The sequence below is a fragment of the Protomyctophum parallelum genome (assembly GCF_964188405.1).
Source record: "Protomyctophum parallelum genome assembly, chromosome: 13".
Taxonomy (NCBI): domain Eukaryota; kingdom Metazoa; phylum Chordata; class Actinopteri; order Myctophiformes; family Myctophidae; genus Protomyctophum; species Protomyctophum parallelum.
Window position 1 is genome coordinate 37,239,327 of NC_139708.1, and position 18,442 is coordinate 37,257,768.

At 43.6% G+C, this 18,442-nt stretch overlaps 1 protein-coding gene across 6 annotated transcripts in view; it reads left to right on the forward strand.

The window, feature by feature from the left end:
* The window catches only part of traf7 (TNF receptor-associated factor 7), a 51,851-nt gene extending 37,670 nt beyond the window's left edge, over positions 1–14,181 (forward strand). For all 6 annotated transcript variants that reach the window (XM_083780552.1, XM_083780555.1, XM_083780553.1 and 3 more), the window contains exons 20-22: positions 4,989–5,120; positions 7,618–7,737; positions 10,331–14,181. In XM_083780552.1, coding sequence (XP_083636678.1) covers positions 4,989–5,120; positions 7,618–7,737; positions 10,331–10,345 — 267 coding nt within the window. In that variant the 3' untranslated portion in view covers positions 10,346–14,181. The remainder of the gene's footprint in view (positions 1–4,988; positions 5,121–7,617; positions 7,738–10,330) is intronic.
* Positions 14,182–18,442: the final 4,261 nt, after the last annotated feature.

Consider the following 18,442-nt stretch of genomic DNA (forward strand, 5'->3'; position numbering starts at 1 on the left):
AGCCACCGAGTTTGCTAGCGCTCTGGGAGAACAAAGCAGCTGAATTCTTTGTTTTGATTAGGTGGTGACTGGTGCTGGTTTAACCCACAGCTAGAAGGTTGTTTCAACCAATCAGATTGCTTCCTCGAAACGACCTGTGGTATAATAGTAGTTAATTTGTTCACGACAGCCACATTGGCATCCATGAAGTAAACGCCTGAGTGAGGGAGCTTTTTTCTAGTTAGTATAATTGGTAACACCTGCTATCATGTCAATATGGCTGCTGTGAAAAACAGGTATATCATCAGGCTCTACGTCAGCCAAAATTGGCCCGCCAGAAATAATATCTGGCCCCTGAGATATGTCAAATTCAGCCCAGACAATTATAAGAAAGCAAAGAAAATCCAATAAGGCAGCAACTTTTGACATTAGTGGCCATTTTGAAATGTGCGTAACTAATTGAACTTTTCCAAAGCATGACCCAAGAAAAACACAGTCAAATTGTGGCACCAGAGTTTTGATCGATTGCTTTGACACATCAAAGTGAATCTTCTTTGACTCCACCATCGTGTGTCATTGGCCTCAGGAGAACACCAGAGGTCTCCCGTGGCTCGAGTTCACTGGAGACGGCAGCCCTCCGTCGTGGTCTAAAACTATAGTTCCAAGTCGGCCAAAAAAAAAGAAAGAAAGAAAACAAACGTTTTTATGGATTAAGTAGTGGCAGCAGCGGGATTCAAACATGTGAGGTGTGGATCGCTAGGCTAATGATTAGACCGTTATGCTAGCGAGCTGGCTGGCAGAATGGTTCTCCTGTATAGGCTGTATTAGAAGGTGAATATGCCCCTCTCTGCGGAACCCTAATACTACTACTACTAGTGTTTGCTTTCGCGGTAGGGTTTTAAATCAGGTGTCCCTGAGCAAGACACTTAACCCCTAACTTCCCCTACCCCCCCTGTGCTCCTCTGTGGGCGGCACTCAGATGATTTTTATTTATTTTATGTCGTAGTCGACAGATAACGTTTTGGCTCCTGTCTGTCCCTCCGTCTGTCTGTCTGTCTGTCTGTCTGTCTGTCTGTCTGTCCCTCCGTCTGTCTGTCTGTCCCTCCGTCTGTCTGTCTGTCTGTGAACAGCTCGGCCACCGTTGGACCGCTCAGCGAACTGTCTTTTGATTGGCTTGCTGTTTTATGTTCCTCCTTTTCATTGGTCCCACATGTCAGTGTTGTTAGGGGGCCGCGCCTGAAGGGGGAAAAAGGCCACTATTGTTTTTTTACTGATTAATTTTCTTCTTCTACCACTTTTTTTTTTGCTGTTCTGGCAGTTCTGTGCTGTCGCTTTCCATGAAATTTGCCGATACGGTATAGAGGCTCATGGGAAACGGTCAAGCACTGAAGCACACAGTCATTCGTCACATGACCTCTGACCTTTAGAACGATAATATGATCGTATGAATCATATGATCCACTCTATGCACTCCTGGGATCTTAGTAGCCTGGTTTAACCACTCGCTGGAGATCAGCAGCTGTTGCTAGTCATGGCTGCCAGTTCCCACCTGATGTTGTGTGGGAGTCCAGACGGCTCCAGGCCGTACTGAATAACTGCTAGCTTACATAATGTCTTGAGGCTAGGATTGAGGTCTAAGACATACAGGTCACCAGGTGTGTATCCTCCAAAGAGGATGACACAATCTCCCACCATGCAACAGCACATCCTATTCCACATATGTGGGTGTTTCCCCTTGGGCTCAACCTTCTTCCAGGAGAATGTCTCTGGACTGAATTTCCACAGATCATTTAAGTACTTGTTACTGTAGCGACCACCACATAATGTACAGCTCTCCATTGTAGGTAAAGGCTGAATGATCCCAGCCTCCTTTTGGTAGAAGGTGTGTCCAGCCAGAGGTTGGTCTCTGTGTCAAACACTCTGATGGTGTTGTAGCATCGACCTCCCACCCATCCTCCAAATACAAACATCTTTGTCCCGATGATGGTAGCAGAGTGACGTTCTGTAGCAGGAGGTGGAGTTCCTCTGGTGTTAATTAAAGTCCAGACCATCGTGGTGGTGTCCAACTTGTAGATGTCATTAGTCCATCCACTCTGGGTTAATCCTCCATGAATATACATGACCTTCCCCAACACACAGGCTGAGTGGTACCACCTCCCCTCTGGAACGGTCCCAGAAACCTGTGGTTTGAACCATGTGTGGGCGTCAACATCAAATGCATGAAGCACGTTGCAGTACTTGGTTTTGGAGCACCCTCCAAAGTAGGGGTGTCCAACCGATAACCGTTAGCCGTTAGCCGTTTATTAAAATGGTTACCGACAACACTAACGGCTAATGGTTTTTGAAGCGCCGAGAGCGGGCACCGCGGCCAAAGCACCAAGCCCCTCTTTCCACCTTTACTGTCAGTGCAATCACGCATGTGCCGTGACTTACTTCCCCCAAAACAAAAACACCAAAACAACTGCATGTAGTGAACTGTGGAAGCAGGAGGGAAAAAGAAAAATAGACGAACACACACAGCATTGCGCGCCCGCAGATCTGCCCTTCATGCAACGAACGTTGGTTCCTTAAACGGCAGATCGCGTTGTGGATCTGTCGTTTTATGGATCATAGAACGAACGTACCGGTATGCTGTTAGCTTGTTGCTAACGGGACGGGACCCCCCCCCTCTCTCTCTCTCTCTCAGACGTTCTCTCTCTCTCTCTCTCTCTCTCTCTCTCTTCCTAATCCTTCCCGACCGGTCCGCGATACATGTGTGCGTATAGAAGACTGTAGCCTACGCACTAGTGCACTGATTGACAGCAGGCCGCGTGTAAACGGTGTATTTGTCTTTTTTTAATGCGCAAAATAGCGCTTTTTTTTCCTTAATGGATAACGGTTAATTAGCCGGCAAGTCCTGGCGGTAACCGGTTAAATCAATCTTTCCTTTTGGTCATCCCTACTCCAAAGAGGTAAACAGTATATTCTATCAGCACAGCTGTGTGGCCGTAGCGCCCAGAGGGAACCTCAAGTTGGCGCTCTCCTCTTCTATGTGTCAGTCGGGTCAACTTCCTCACAACATTACTCACTAGGATAAGTCCTATTGGTCGATGGTATCCTATTGGTCAAATCCTGCTGTGAAAAATCATGGAATATTCTGTCTTCACTTATATGTGACCAGTGCCAGTGATTTCAACCACAAGTCGGCAATAGTATCACTTCACTATAGAACAAAATACATTCTTTCTTTTTTTTGGTGGTTTTCGTTTTTAGCCACATTAACATAGTTGGAATGTTAAAGAATGTTTTTATTCCATCAGGACATCGTTTTAGTGTCATTAAGTCGTTGTATTTACATTGCAAAAATGTCTCTATAATTACAGATTATTATACCGTATTTTGGGGGTGTGAACATTCCTGCACGTATTTACATAGAGTTGTTTCGATTGGCCATAGCTATCTTTAGTTACAGTAGCCGTGTGTTTCTGTGACAATAGTAAGTAAATAGCCTACAACATCAGCATTATTGTTAACTTGATATGATGCTGTTGGATGTTGTAATAAAAGTATAAATTAACTGATTTACCCGTCGTCCACTGAAGAAAAAGTTGCTGTTTGTTTGTGGTCTCCACACGGACCACACGCATTCTGACAATTGTCTTAGTTAGTAAATCCATTCTTCTGCCCTTTATTTCAGTGCACACATGTGCATGTTTAGCACTGTGTTTTAATCTCTGTAACTTTATTACCGTTGGATGCAGCTGCCTGATGATCAATGCATGAATGAATAACATCGTGCGTGATCGCGCGTCGCGGTAAAGCCGTCTTTTATATAATTTGATCAATCCATGACATCCATGCGTGATCGCGCGTCGCGGTGAAATCCGTCTTTTATATAATTTGATCAATCCATCAATCAAATATTGAATGAGAAGACATAGTGTAGTACTTCAAAGTGGAAGGATCATAACACACGTCTAAGGTATTTTTTCCCCTGACTTTCTGTTGGTAAGGTTTTGACTCTTTCACATCAGTGCACGGCTGATTCAAGCCATGCATTTAGGGGTAAAAAGGTACCTTTGTACATATTAATAATGTAATGTAAACATACAGCATTTTTAAATTTAGCAATTAAAAGCATGGGTCTATTCATGGAATAAATTATAGCCTACTTGCAGTGTTAGCTGCAAGTAGTTTTACTCCACATGTATTTATTTGAAAACTCAATTAGCCTACTAGTTATTTTTTAGATTGTATTATTACAAAACATACACTAAACAACGTCCGTCCTATATTTCTATATTGCAATATTGATACTTTATCATCTCTATTTATTCTTATTCTAAGAGTTCTAGATGACCTTCTTTTACTAAGTGTCCACTCAAGTCATTCTGTGCAGTTGACAGTGTGGAGTGGTTAGAGGATGGGGGGAGTGTTTATGCAAGTATCTAGGGGTGGAGACAAGTATCTACTGTCACACCCATTCCTGGGCTCAGAGATGCTAAATAATTTGAAATCTTAGAATGACAAATTCTGTACTTTGGTGTTTACAGTTCAACAAGTTTCAAATGGTCATATCTTCTTCATTTTCCTAATTTCAATGAGCAATACATCATATGAAAAGTTACAGTGTGCAGTTTCATAATATGTAAAGAACTGAAAAATGACCATGGCCCCCTTGTATATTAAACCACTGTCCCCGGTCACATATTGGTTCAGATGCATAAACATCACGCAGAGTTTGGCCAACCCGTGAAGCCGATGGTTTGGTTTGACCAATCGCGGCTAGCCGAGGCCTGCTGACCTCCCTAATATGGTAAATTGATCACCATAGCAACTAGGGCTGAACAATATGAGGAAAATGTCATACATATCTAGATATGTATGGGGCACAGACCATGTCTGCTTTCCTCGTACAGTGAGGTCGCTTCGCTTCGCTGCTCTCGCCTATGCTTGCATTCCTCAACTGATATCCATATGCTTTATTTTATTTTTTTAACGATGGTGTGTGTCTCTGATTGGTCCTCCAGGTGTGGGACATCGAGTCTAAAGAGCAGGTGAGGACTCTGACCGGTCACGTGGGAACCGTCTACGCCCTGGCGGTCATCTCCACCCCCGACCAGACCAAGGTCTTCAGCGCCTCCTACGACCGCTCCCTCAGGGTGAGTTCAGTGCCTCCTCTACGACCGCTCCCTCAGGGTGAGTTCAGTGCCTCCTCTACGACCGCTCCCTCAGGGTGAGTTCAGTGCCTCCTCTACGACCGCTCCCTCAGGGTGAGTTCAGTGCCTCCTCTACGACCGCTCCCTCAGGGTGAGTTCAGTGCCTCCTCTACGACCGCTCCCTCAGGGTGAGTTCAGTGCCTCCTCTACCACCGCTCCCTCAGGGTGAGTTCAGTGCCTCCTCTACGACCGCTCCCTCAGGGTGAGTTCAGTGCCTCCTCTACGACTGCTCCCTCAGGGTGAGTTCAGTGCCTCCTCTACGACCGCTCCCTCAGGGTGAGTTCAGTGCCTCCTCTACGACCGCTCCCTCAGGGTGAGTTCAGTGCCTCCTCTACCACCGCTCCCTCAGGGTGAGTTCAGTGCCTCCTCTACGACCGCTCCCTCAGGGTGAGTTCAGTGCCTCCTCTACGACCGCTCCCTCAGGGTGAGTTCAGTGCCTCCTCTACGACCGCTCCCTCAGGGTGAGTTCAGTGCCTCCTCTACGACCGCTCCCTCAGGGTGAGTTCAGTGCCTCCTCTACCACCGCTCCCTCAGGGTGAGTTCAGTGCCTCCTCTACCACCGCTCCCTCAGGGTGAGTTCAGTGCCTCCTCTACGACCGCTCCCTCAGGGTGAGGAAGATACCAGTGGACACAGTGTTTTTTTTATTATTATTATTATTTAATTATTTATTTACCCAGGGAAGTAGCTGAGCACAGGTGCTTATTCTCAGCAACGCCCTGCACATAGAAACACACAGACAGCCACACACACACACACACACACACACACACACACACACACACACACACACACACACACACACACACATTAAAACCTGGGAGCTGACCAGTACAACCACAGTCTTATACTGTTGGCCACTAAGCAGCTCCAGGGGGAGCAGTTGGGGGTTCAGTGCCTTATTGCTCGAGGGCACTTCAGCGGTGTTGGGTGAGTGATGACAATCACTTCCCCACCCAGATTCTTCCTGCCTGTCCGGGGAATCGAACCGGCAACCTTTCGGCAACAAGGGCGCTCCTCTAACCCTTAGGCCACCGCTGCCCCTGAAATGTGTGCATGGGTGGCCCGGCTGGCCACAGTCTTTCTAGACCAGTGGACACAGTGTGTGCATGTGTGGCCCGGCTGGCCACAGTCTTTCTAGACCAGTGGACACAGTGTGTGCATGTGTGGCCCGACTGGCCACAGTCTTTCTAGACCAGTGGACACAGTGTGTGCATGTGTGGCCCGGCTGGCCACAGTCTTTCTAGACCAGTGGACACAGTGTGTGCATGTGTGGCCCGACTGGCCACAGTCTTTCTAGACCAGTGGACACAGTGTGTGCATGTGTGGCCCGACTGGCCACAGTCTTTCTAGACCAGTGGACACAGTGTGTGCATGTGTGGCCCGACTGGCCACAGTCTTTCTAGACCAGTGGACACAGTGTGTGCATGTGTGGCCCGACTGGCCACAGTCTTTCTAGACCAGTGGACACAGTGTGTGCATGTGTGGCCCGACTGGCCACAGTCTTTCTAGACCAGTGGACACAGTGTGTGCATGTGTGGCCCGACTGGCCACAGTCTTTCTAGACCAGTGGACACAGTGTGTGCATGGGTGGCCCGGCTGGCCACAGTCTTTCTAGACCAGCGCTTCTCAATATCTGCTCTCCCATTTTGTCCCCTCTCTGAGCTAACACACATTTAGCTGGAGACAGGGGTCCCCCCGGGGGGGAGACAGGGGGCCCCCGGGGGCCCACTGTGAGAACCACTGTTCTAGATGAATAAACTAACTCTATTTGAGGTTTTTGAAAATATTGAGCCAATGAAAAGGATTAAAAAGCACTTCGGACATGACCTCTTAACTTCATTGGACCCTCAAACTGTCTGTTAAAGCAGCTAACTCCCCCCTCTCATGCAAGTACAGTAATTGTCAATATACAAAGTCACAATACCAACTTTGATGAGGCAGTGTTGCATTGTTTTAAACAATATCTTCATTTCCTGAAACATGTATATTATTGATTTCCTGAAAAATGAACATTTTGGAGTTAGGTGGTTTCTCCCTGACAGCAGATATAGATATACTGTGCATATCAATGAATATACATGATGTACAGTAATACACCGGATATGAGCAAAAATGATCATTTCCATTCGTAGTCCACACATACAGTACTTACAGTACATACAGTACATAAACAACAAAGCAACATTACAAGAGGAAAACAATGAACGGTAAAATGATTCACAACTTAAATCCACGCTAAATTATTCAAAGCTTCCTCAGTTCTTCTAACATTATTACAACTTAGGTGTATTTGTTTGTGGTCAGTGTCTTTCATTATGTATTTCCTTATCTTTCTAACTGTGTGTGTGTGTGTGTGTGTGTGTGTGTGTGTGTGTGTGTGTGTGTGTGTGTGTGTGTGTGTGTGTGTGTGTGTGTGCGTGTGCGTGTGCGTGCGTTTAGGTGTGGAGCATGGACAACATGATCTGCACCCAGACCCTGTTGAGACACCAGGGCAGTGTAACAGCCCTCGCCGTCTCCAGGGGGCGCCTCTTCTCTGGAGCCGTCGACAGCACTGTCAAGGTGAGACCCCGTCAATAAGCTTTAGTCTGACCCCTCCGCCCATTCTGATTGGATGGAGTCGACGGCCGAGTCCCATTAGCACCCTGGACCGCGCCATCTTAACCCATTCTGACCTGAGATAAGATTCTAAAAATGTCTTCTACATCCCTCCATTTTCTGAGAAAGCTGTGTTTCTATGTCAGTCGATTTTTCTAAAATAGCAGACCTACAAGCTCATAGCGCGCCACTCGGTGGCGCGCTATGAGCTTGTAGATCTGCTATTTTTCAATAGCTAAAGCATAATGCTAACACCAAAAAGGGTTCCCGCCCCAAAATGGGTTAAGTTGCGCGCGCATCTACGTGCGCTCTATGCCCTTTTATCTCCAGATCGACGCCATGAATGTCGTTTCCGGTCAAAACAAGGTTTTTCCAACAGCCGACAGCAGGAGGCACTGTGATACTCGCGGTCGCAAAAGTGCGATGAATAAATACTAAGGCTGTTAAAATTATCACGTTATAATGGCATTAATTCATTTCGGAAAATGAATTGCGTTAACGCAACTAAACTCATTGTGAGTTTGTGACGGCCCCGAAATGGGTCCCCGAGCCGTCTGTTCATGACGCCTGTCACTCACCCCTGTCAACCGCCTGTTTTAAATGCCCTGTTGATTTCGCATGGTGTGCGAGTGTGGAGACAAGACCAGACAGACAGACAGACAGACAGAGCGAGCGGTGGTATTTCACTCATTTTATTTCAGACCCATTTCATTAAAAGCCTCCCTGTGCGGTCAGACGGTCTTATCCTATAAAATGTCACAGTGTACACATCGAAAAGCAACACAGCAGACAATGTGTTATTATATATATGTCTTCTGTTATTTTCCAGGAGCGATTACTTTACAAAAGATCTCAGTCATTCAGAAATAGTGTTTGTTCATGAGCCGGTCACTGAGCTGTCATTGACTCCAGTGTTCATGAGCTGGTCACTGGGCTCTCATTGACTCCAGTGTTCATGAGCTGGTCACTGAGCTCTCATTGACTCCAGTGTTCATGAGCTGGTCACTGGGCTCTCATTGACTCCAGTGTTCATGAGCTGGTCACTGAGCTCTCATTAATTGACTCCAGTGTTCATGAGCTGGTCACTGAGCTCTCATTAATTGACTCCAGTGTTCATGAGCTGGTCACTGAGTTCTCATTGGCTCCAGTGTTCATGAGCCGGTCACTGAGCTCTCATTAATTGACTCCAGTGTTCATGAGCTGGTCACTGAGCTCTCATTAATTGACTCCAGTGTTCATGAGCTGGTCACTGAGCTCTCATTAATTGACTCCAGTGTTCATGAGCTGGTCACTGAGCTCTCATTAATTGACTCCAGTGTTCATGAGCTGGTCACTGAGCTCTCATTGACTCCAGTGCATTCTGCCAAACGTCCGGGGTGCAGTTTGGCTTCCATGGTGCGACGAATCTGCCGTTTGGAATGACGTCGGGGACCATTTCATATACAGTACCTTGAGGCCTGACTGTACACTGGGATGTGTCTAAAAAACACTGGGACTGCACTAGTACATGCATGACATAAAATGGTAAATGGTGCATTTATATAGCGCCTTCATCCAAGGCGCTTTACATAGATTAATTTGTGCATTACATTCACACATTCACACACCGATGGTGGAGGAAACCATGCAAGGCACCAACCTGCACACCCTGGAGCAGTTAGGGGTTCAGCGTCTTGCTCAAGGACACTAACTCTGGGGGAGCCCGGGATCGAACCGGGAACCATCCGGCTGTTCTACCGGCCACTCTACCCCCTGATCCACTGCCACCCCCATAAAGTGTCTTTCAGTTACTAAGCACAATTAGAGCTACTAATACCTGAACTTCTGGATTGATTGAAACCTTTATTTCAGGGGAATCCAACTGAGACCAAGGTCTCTTTTTCAACGGCGCCCTGTATACAGGGTTAGGGGTTAACCTAGGTTAGGGGTTAACCCCTAACCCTGTATACAAACCAGTGTTTTTTTGGCAGCAAATTCATATTTTAGTTTAGTCATAGTCTTCGGAATTAAACATTTAGTTTTAGTCATATTTTTGTCACCTGGAATGTTTTAGTGTTGGTCTAGTTTTAGTCGACTAAATATCATGAGATTTTAGTCGACTAAATCTACGGTTGATTTAGTCGACTAAAATGTATTTTGGCGAGCCTTGATGCCGTCGTAATGACAGATTTACACTGCGACGCGTTGTGGGCTTGTAGATCGGCTATTTTCAGCATGCAACTAAGTGTAACATTACTTATACTGGATCTCTTGTCCACTAGTCCCTTCCTAACATTTTAGTCTAGTTTTTATCTGTTGACGAAATTGTCAGTACATTTAGTTTTAGTCATCATAGCTTAATTTTCATTTAGTTTCCATTTAGTTATCGTCAGTGGAAAAAGGTAGTCGACAAACATTTTTAGTCGACGAAAACAACACTGATACAAACAACTTTATCTAATGCTTTTCTAAGTAGTAAGTCTCTCTCTCTCTCTCTCTCTCTCTCTCTCTCTCTCTCTCTCTCTACCATAGGTATGGACATACTAAGTCTCTCTCTCTCTCTCTCTCTCTACCATAGGTCTGGACGTGCTAGAAGAGCAGAGGATGGGATGAGGTCATCCAGCTGACCCTCCGAACAGAACCTCATATTTCATGTCAAACTGGACCGTGGCAAGCTTTGACCTTTTTACCTTCTCACACATTTTCCTGCTTTTCGCACCGGGTTTCTGGGATTCATTTGTGTTTCTATATGACCTCAGAAGATTCACCACCACTTCAGGATCAAACTGCATCGGAACAATTTTACTAAAAAGAAATTATTAAAAAAAAGACTTTGACACCCTGACATTGCTTGTAGGGACGTTGGTGTCACACATTGAGGTCACGCTGCCCTGTGAGGTCGCTGTGACCGACGCTCCGCACCAGTGCATTTTGAGATATTTTTTTTGTGGCTTACGCCTTTTATTGATTTTTCGAAGGGACAGACAGTAGGCTGACAGGAAACGGGAGAGAGATGGGGGGAAGACATGCAGTAAAGGCCGTGTCGGGCTCGGGAGTCGAACCCGCGGCACACTGCGACTGGATTACCAGTCGGGTGCCCAGACGGTTAAGCCACCGCCTGGACCTGCACCAACAAAACGAGGAGGAGCTGCCTTTCCTTTTATGCTTTTGCGCCAATCGACGGGCGGCACCGAGCCGAACTCTTCTTCGACTGGCAGACGCTGCCGCGAATCATAGCAAGACGGGAGCAGAGAGTAGTCTGGGTAATGGACTAAGGGAGCAGAGAATAGTCTGGGTAATGGACTAAGGGAGCAGAGAATAGTCTGGGTAATGGACTAAGGGAGCAGAGAGTAGTCTGGGTAATGGACTAAGGGAGCAGAGAATAGTCTGGGTAATGGACTGAAAGGTAGTAGGGTGTCCTGCCTGCTTTTTATGGATACACCCGCCACTGAGAAACTGCATTGACGATGCCTGTATTCCATACTGTAGAATTAAGTCTATTGGCCGGTTTCATGGACATGACCTAATGACAGAGTCACAGAAGAGCACCCCACCCCCTCCTCCTTCCCCTTCATTTTCGTACGGCGATATCCGCACAAGGCTTGACTTGAAGTTAACGTAAGGCTTAATAACACAGATAAAATAAATATAATACTGTCATAATCGCCACAATAACCGCTAAACATATATTTATATCTACAACATTTAGAGAGTGTTGTAAAAAAGAAAAAAGTTATGAATCCCATAAAGTTTAGTATTGACTGCCAGGTTTGTGCTGAGAATGAGAATGGTGGAAATCTTCTAGCCAGGTGATGCTTAATAGTTCAACTGTGTCAGTTTCACTGTCGGGGTTTCGTTCACACTGTCGTGTAATGAAGAAGCAGTGCTGCCTAGAGCAGTGGTTGTAGATTTTACAATACAAAACGGGGGTCTCAAGAGATATAAATGCCATTAAATGGGGTTCCATAGCCTATTACATTGCTAAACGTCAGTCTCGATAAACACAATCGATGCATCGTGACATGGTCGGCTTGTGAAAAGCATCTCGCATCGTATGCACATTTCAACAATGTGTGTTTGAAAGTGCTCTGCTCGACCATGGGTATGTTGACAGCGTGAGTACGTATCCAATGGCTACAAATAACAATTCCATATCAATGATAGTTGGTTAGATTGAACTCCAAACAGCTATAGTTGTTCACAGCAGCTTGGAGTACAATTTGCAATAATTGGCAACTAAAGGAGATCCCATTTAGATATTCTGTTTGGATCCTTATGGGTCAAATTTTATGCTCTCAAAGTTAGGATCTTTGTTTGTGTGTGTGAATCTCACAGAATTTATTTTTTCCAATCTTGTAAATTACTGTCTATGTCTCGCGGCCATTTTATTTTTGAGGGGAATGTTTAAAACAAATTTTAGCATATTTCCCCTACATGCTCTCTGTTAATTTTTGTCACTGCATTCATGTCTGTGAAACCGGCTCTTTTAAGCAAGTTTTAAATAGGTGATCACTTTAAAAGAGATGAATGAATCTATAGATTTATATTTAGTGCCATGATAGAGCTGTATTCAAAGCCCGCTCAACGGTTGTTTAAATAGTTGTTTAAATGTGAAAAACGGTGCCGAATATGAAGATGTGCCCATAAGAACGACTTATCTTGGCCTGCACAATGGTGTGTGTGTGTGTGTGTGTGTGTGTGTGTGTGTGTGTGTGTGTGTGTGTGTGTGTGTGTGTGTGTGTGTGTGTGTGTGTGTGTGTGTGTGTGTGTGTGTGTGTGTGTGTGTGTGTGTGACTGTGTGTGCGTGTGACTGTGTGTGTGTGTGTGACTGTGTGTGTGTGTGTGACTGTGTGTGACTGTGTGTGTGTGTGTCTGTTTGTAAGTCATGTGTACTGTATGCTGTAGAGAATGATGTTCTTCAAAACAGAGGTGTAGGGAGGAGAAAGGGTGTGTGTTTGTCTGTATGTATGTATTTACGTACGTACGTGTGTAAGTTGTATGTGTGTAGCAGATATTCTACATTTCAACGAGTGCCATACATTGTGGATGAAAATATATTGATAAAATTGTATTATTATTATTATAAGAAGTTATTTGCATTCGCTATTGTTGTTCTCACATATTTGTCCCCTCACACTCTGTCTCTGTTTCAGCCCCTGTGACTTCGCTCTGTCTCTGTTTCAGCCCCTGTGACTTAATGTCAACGTAATGTTTTAATTGGCGTGATCCATAAGTTAACTAATAGCAGATTATTATTATTGCGACTGAAGGATTCCGAGTTCCCTCAGACATTTGTTTTAATATATCAGGCCCATGTCTGTATATCATAATATATAATATACATATATTATATATTATAGATATATAGATAATAATAATAATGTATCAGGCCCATGTCTGTATATTATAATAATAATGTATCAGGCCCATGTCTGTGAACCATAGTGACCCTTTTCTGGGACAAGCATTCACCAAAAGGAAACGGCTATATTTTCGACAAAGAGATTTGGTGTTTGACGGGAAAGATGTTAGGCTTAGTATACACCGCTGGGGTACAACGTTCGGGTTGAAGTGATTAACCCATTCTGACCTGAGATCAGATTCATACGAGGTTTCCACTGGACACACACTGGTCTGATTAAGATAAATTGAAACACTATAAAATGTGAAATTGATCGGAGAAGATGTTTTCCGGCAGGTTTTACGGACCCTGGAGGAATAAGTGTTCTGTTTTTTGTGCTATACCCAATTATAGCAGTTCAGAGTTCATTTCTAAACGGCTGCCTCTAGCTTGTATACTTTCAATGCTTTAGCGGCTCAAATTCCGTGACTTTGGACATAATTGAAATTTTGGGGAATTCATGAAAAGTTTAAACGAGTATTAAATCGCACTAAATTGAGATGGAAATAAACTAGATTTGACCTGGCATTTTGTATCACAGCAGTCTGACTTGTACCTTGCCTTGGTATAAGACAGAGTTGAGGGGAAGTGACAGCTATGAGCTTGTAGATCTGCTATGTACCTTGCCTTGGTAAGACAGAGTTGAGGGGAAGTGACAGCTATGAGCTTGTAGATCTGCTATGTACCTTGCCTTGGTAGGTAAGACAGAGTTGAGGGGATGTGACAGCTATGAGCTTGTAGATCTGCTATGTACCTGCCTTGGTATAGGACAGAGTTGAGGGGAAGTGACAGCTATGAGCTTGTAGATCTGCTATGTACCTTGCCTTGGTAAGACAGAGTTGAGGGGAAGTGACAGCTATGAGCTTGTAGATCTGCTATGTACCTTGCCTTGGTAGGTAGGGCAGAGTTGAGGGGAAGTTGAGGGCAGTGTCTTCACGGGATCAAAGGTTTAATTGATTTCTTGTATACTTGTAATCATGTAAGCCTGGTTTTGATCAATGATAAATAAAACTTGTACGCTTTGGAAACTGTCTGTACTCCTGTATGTAACAACAACGTGAGTAGAACCGAGTAGGCCTGAGGATTAATTTACATAATAATAATAATTATTATTATAATTTACATAATCACCTTGGTAACTTCTGAACAGTAAGAGTTGTCCTCTTCTCTTTCACTTTAACCCATTTAGACCTGATCTCAAATTTAAAAAAAAATCTTCTGAATCCTCCAGTTTCAAAAATAGCAGGCCTACAAGCTTGCAGCGCGCGACTCGGTGGCGCGCTACGAGCTCGTAGATCTGCTATTTTTCAATAACTAAATTATAACAATGTTTAAAACACCAAAAGGGGTTCCCGCCCCAAAATGGGTTTAACCTCATGTCACCTTTCAGTTCCTTTCACACATCAAGACCATCAACACTAAAGTGAAACTCTTAACTTCACCTTTCCTCTTTCCGGCCCCATGCCATCATTTATAGGCCGTGCACCCCCCACTCACTGGCACAGGTTTGACAATGATTGGTAAATACATATGCAGATACATTTCAGGCTAATAATGTCTCTCTGTAGGTTATGAGGTTTAGGTACTGAACCGATGCAACAGCTAGAATTCTAGATGAATTCATCCGAAAGAGAGTTGGAGGTGAAGAGTTCTGACTGGAGACATGGATGCTGTGTTTGTCATATTTGTGATACTGGTTGGAGCGTTTAATGGTGAGACGACTCATTATTTCCCACATATTCAAACTATATAATATATAGCATATATTATATGCCGTCAGGTGGAAACCTTGTAAGTCCAAAACCGTTAGTTTTTATTATTTTAACAACACAATTTAAAATTGTGAAAATAGATCTGCTATTTTCACTACTTGTGTGATGAAGTAGGGCATTCATTTACATAAAATAAATATGGAGATTGGCCTGGCAAGATTTCTGCCCAACAGCAATGAGGCTAGCTAGAGGATGGAGTTTGTAACAAAGTAAAGAAATGGGATGTTGAGCACACAGGTTCACTTTGAGGTGCATGCTTTTACAGGTTTTTTTTACCTTTTTCATATCAAGGTCCATTATTTAGTCAGCAAAATAAATATAATACTGTCATAATCGCCACAATAACCGCTAAACATATATTTATATGTACAACATTTAGACGAGTGTTGTAAAAAAGAAAAAAGTTATGAATCCCATAAAGTTTAGTATTGACTGCCAGGTTTGTGCTGAGAATGAGAATGGTGGAAATCTTCTAGCCAGGTGATGCTTAATAGTTCAACTGTGTCAGTTTCACTGTTTCGTTCACACTGTCGTGTAATGAAGAAGCAGTGCTGCCTAGAGCAGTGGTTGTAGATTTTACAATACAAAACGGGGGTCTCAAGAGATATAAATGCCATTAAATGGGGTTCCATAGCCTATTACATTGCTAAACGTCAGTCTCGATAAACACAATCGATGCATCGTGACATGGTCGGCTTGTGAAAAGCGTCTCGCATCGTATGCACATTTCAACAATGTGTGTTTGAAAGTGCTCTGCTCGACCATGGGTATGTTGACAGCGTGAGTACGTATCCAATGGCTACAAATAACAATTCCATATCAATGATAGTTGGTTAGATTGAACTCCAAACAGCTATAGTTGTTCACAGCAGCTTGGAGTACAATTTGCAATAATTGGCAACTAAAGGAGATCCCATTTAGATATTCTGTTTGGATCCTTATGGGTCAAATTTTATGCTCTCAAAGTTAGGATCTTTGTTTGTGTGTGTGAATCTCACAGAATTTATTTTTTCCAATCTTGTAAATTACTGTCTATGTCTCGCGGCCATTTTATTTTTGAGGGGAATGTTTAAAACACATTTTAGCATATTTCCCCTACATGCTCTCTGTTAATTTTTGTCACTGCATTCATGTCTGTGAAACCGGCTCTTTTAAGCAAGTTTTAAATAGGTGATCACTTTAAAAGAGATGAATGAATCTATAGATTTATATTTAGTGCCATGATAGAGCTGTATTCAAAGCCCGCTCAACGGTTGTTTAAATAGTTGTTTAAATGTGAAAAACGGTGCCGAATATGAAGATGTGCCCATAAGAACGACTTATCTTGGCCTGCACAATTGTGTGTGTGTGTGTGTGTGTGTGTGTGTGTGTGTGTGTGTGTGTGTGTGTGTGTGTGTGTGTGTGTGTGTGTGTGTGTGTGTGTGTGTGTGTGTGTGTGTGTGTGTGTGTGTGTGTGTGTGTGTGTGTGTGTGACTGTGTGTGACTGTGTGTGTGTGTGTGACTGTGTGTGTGTGTGTCTGTTTGTAAGTCATGTGTACTGTATGCTGTAGAGAATGATGTTCTTCAAAACAGAGGTGTAGGGAGGAGAAAGGGTGTGTGTTTGTCTGTATGTATGTATTTACGTACGTACGTGTGTAAGTTGTATGTGTGTAGCAGATATTCTACATTTCAACGAGTGCCATACATTGTGGATGAAAATATATTGATAAAATTGTATTATTATTATTATTATAAGAAGTTATTTGCATTCGCTATTGTTGTTCTCACATATTTGTCCCCTCACACTCTGTCTCTGTTTCAGCCCCTGTGACTTCGCTCTGTCTCTGTTTCAGCCCCTGTGACTTAATGTCAACGTAATGTTTTAATTGGCGTGATCCATAAGTTAACTAATAGCAGATTATTATTATTGCGACTGAAGGATTCCGAGTTCCCTCAGACATTTGTTTTAATATATCAGGCCCATGTCTGTATATCATAATATATAATATACATATATTATATATTATAGATATATAGATAATAATAATAATGTATCAGGCCCATGTCTGTATATTATAATAATAATGTATCAGGCCCATGTCTGTGAACCATAGTGACCCTTTTCTGGGACAAGCATTCACCAAAAGGAAACGGCTATATTTTCGACAAAGAGATTTGGTGTTTGACGGGAAAGATGTTAGGCTTAGTATACACCGCTGGGGTACAACGTTCGGGTTGAAGTGATTAACCCATTCTGACCTGAGATCAGATTCATACGAGGTTTCCACTGGACACACACTGGTCTGATTAAGATAAATTGAAACACTATAAAATGTGAAATTGATCGGAGAAGATGTTTTCCGGCAGGTTTTACGGACCCTGGAGGAATAAGTGTTCTGTTTTTTGTGCTATACCCAATTATAGCAGTTCAGAGTTCATTTCTAAATGGCTGCCTCTAGCTTGTATACTTTCAATGCTTTAGCGGCTCAAATTCCGTGACTTTGGACATAATTGAAATTTTGGGGAATTCATGAAAAGTTTAAACGAGTATTAAATCGCACTAAATTGAGATGGAAATAAACTAGATTTGACCTGGCATTTTGTATCACAGCAGTCTGACTTGTACCTTGCCTTGGTATAAGACAGAGTTGAGGGGAAGTGACAGCTATGAGCTTGTAGATCTGCTATGTACCTTGCCTTGGTAAGACAGAGTTGAGGGGAAGTGACAGCTATGAGCTTGTAGATCTGCTATGTACCTTGCCTTGGTAGGTAAGACAGAGTTGAGGGGATGTGACAGCTATGAGCTTGTAGATCTGCTATGTACCTGCCTTGGTATAGGACAGAGTTGAGGGGAAGTGACAGCTATGAGCTTGTAGATCTGCTATGTACCTTGCCTTGGTAAGACAGAGTTGAGGGGAAGTGACAGCTATGAGCTTGTAGATCTGCTATGTACCTTGCCTTGGTAGGTAGGGCAGAGTTGAGGGGAAGTTGAGGGCAGTGTCTTCACGGGATCAAAGGTTTAATTGATTTCTTGTATACTTGTAATCATGTAAGCCTGGTTTTGATCAATGATAAATAAAACTTGTACGCTTTGGAAACTGTCTGTACTCCTGTATGTAACAACAACGTGAGTAGAACCGAGTAGGCCTGAGGATTAATTTACATAATAATAATAATTATTATTATAATTTACATAATCACCTTGGTAACTTCTGAACAGTAAGAGTTGTCCTCTTCTCTTTCACTTTAACCCATTTAGACCTGATCTCAAATTTAAAAAAAAATCTTCTGAATCCTCCAGTTTCAAAAATAGCAGGCCTACAAGCTTGCAGCGCGCGACTCGGTGGCGCGCTACGAGCTCGTAGATCTGCTATTTTTCAATAACTAAATTATAACAATGTTTAAAACACCAAAAGGGGTTCCCGCCCCAAAATGGGTTTAACCTCATGTCACCTTTCAGTTCCTTTCACACATCAAGACCATCAACACTAAAGTGAAACTCTTAACTTCACCTTTCCTCTTTCCGGCCCCATGCCAT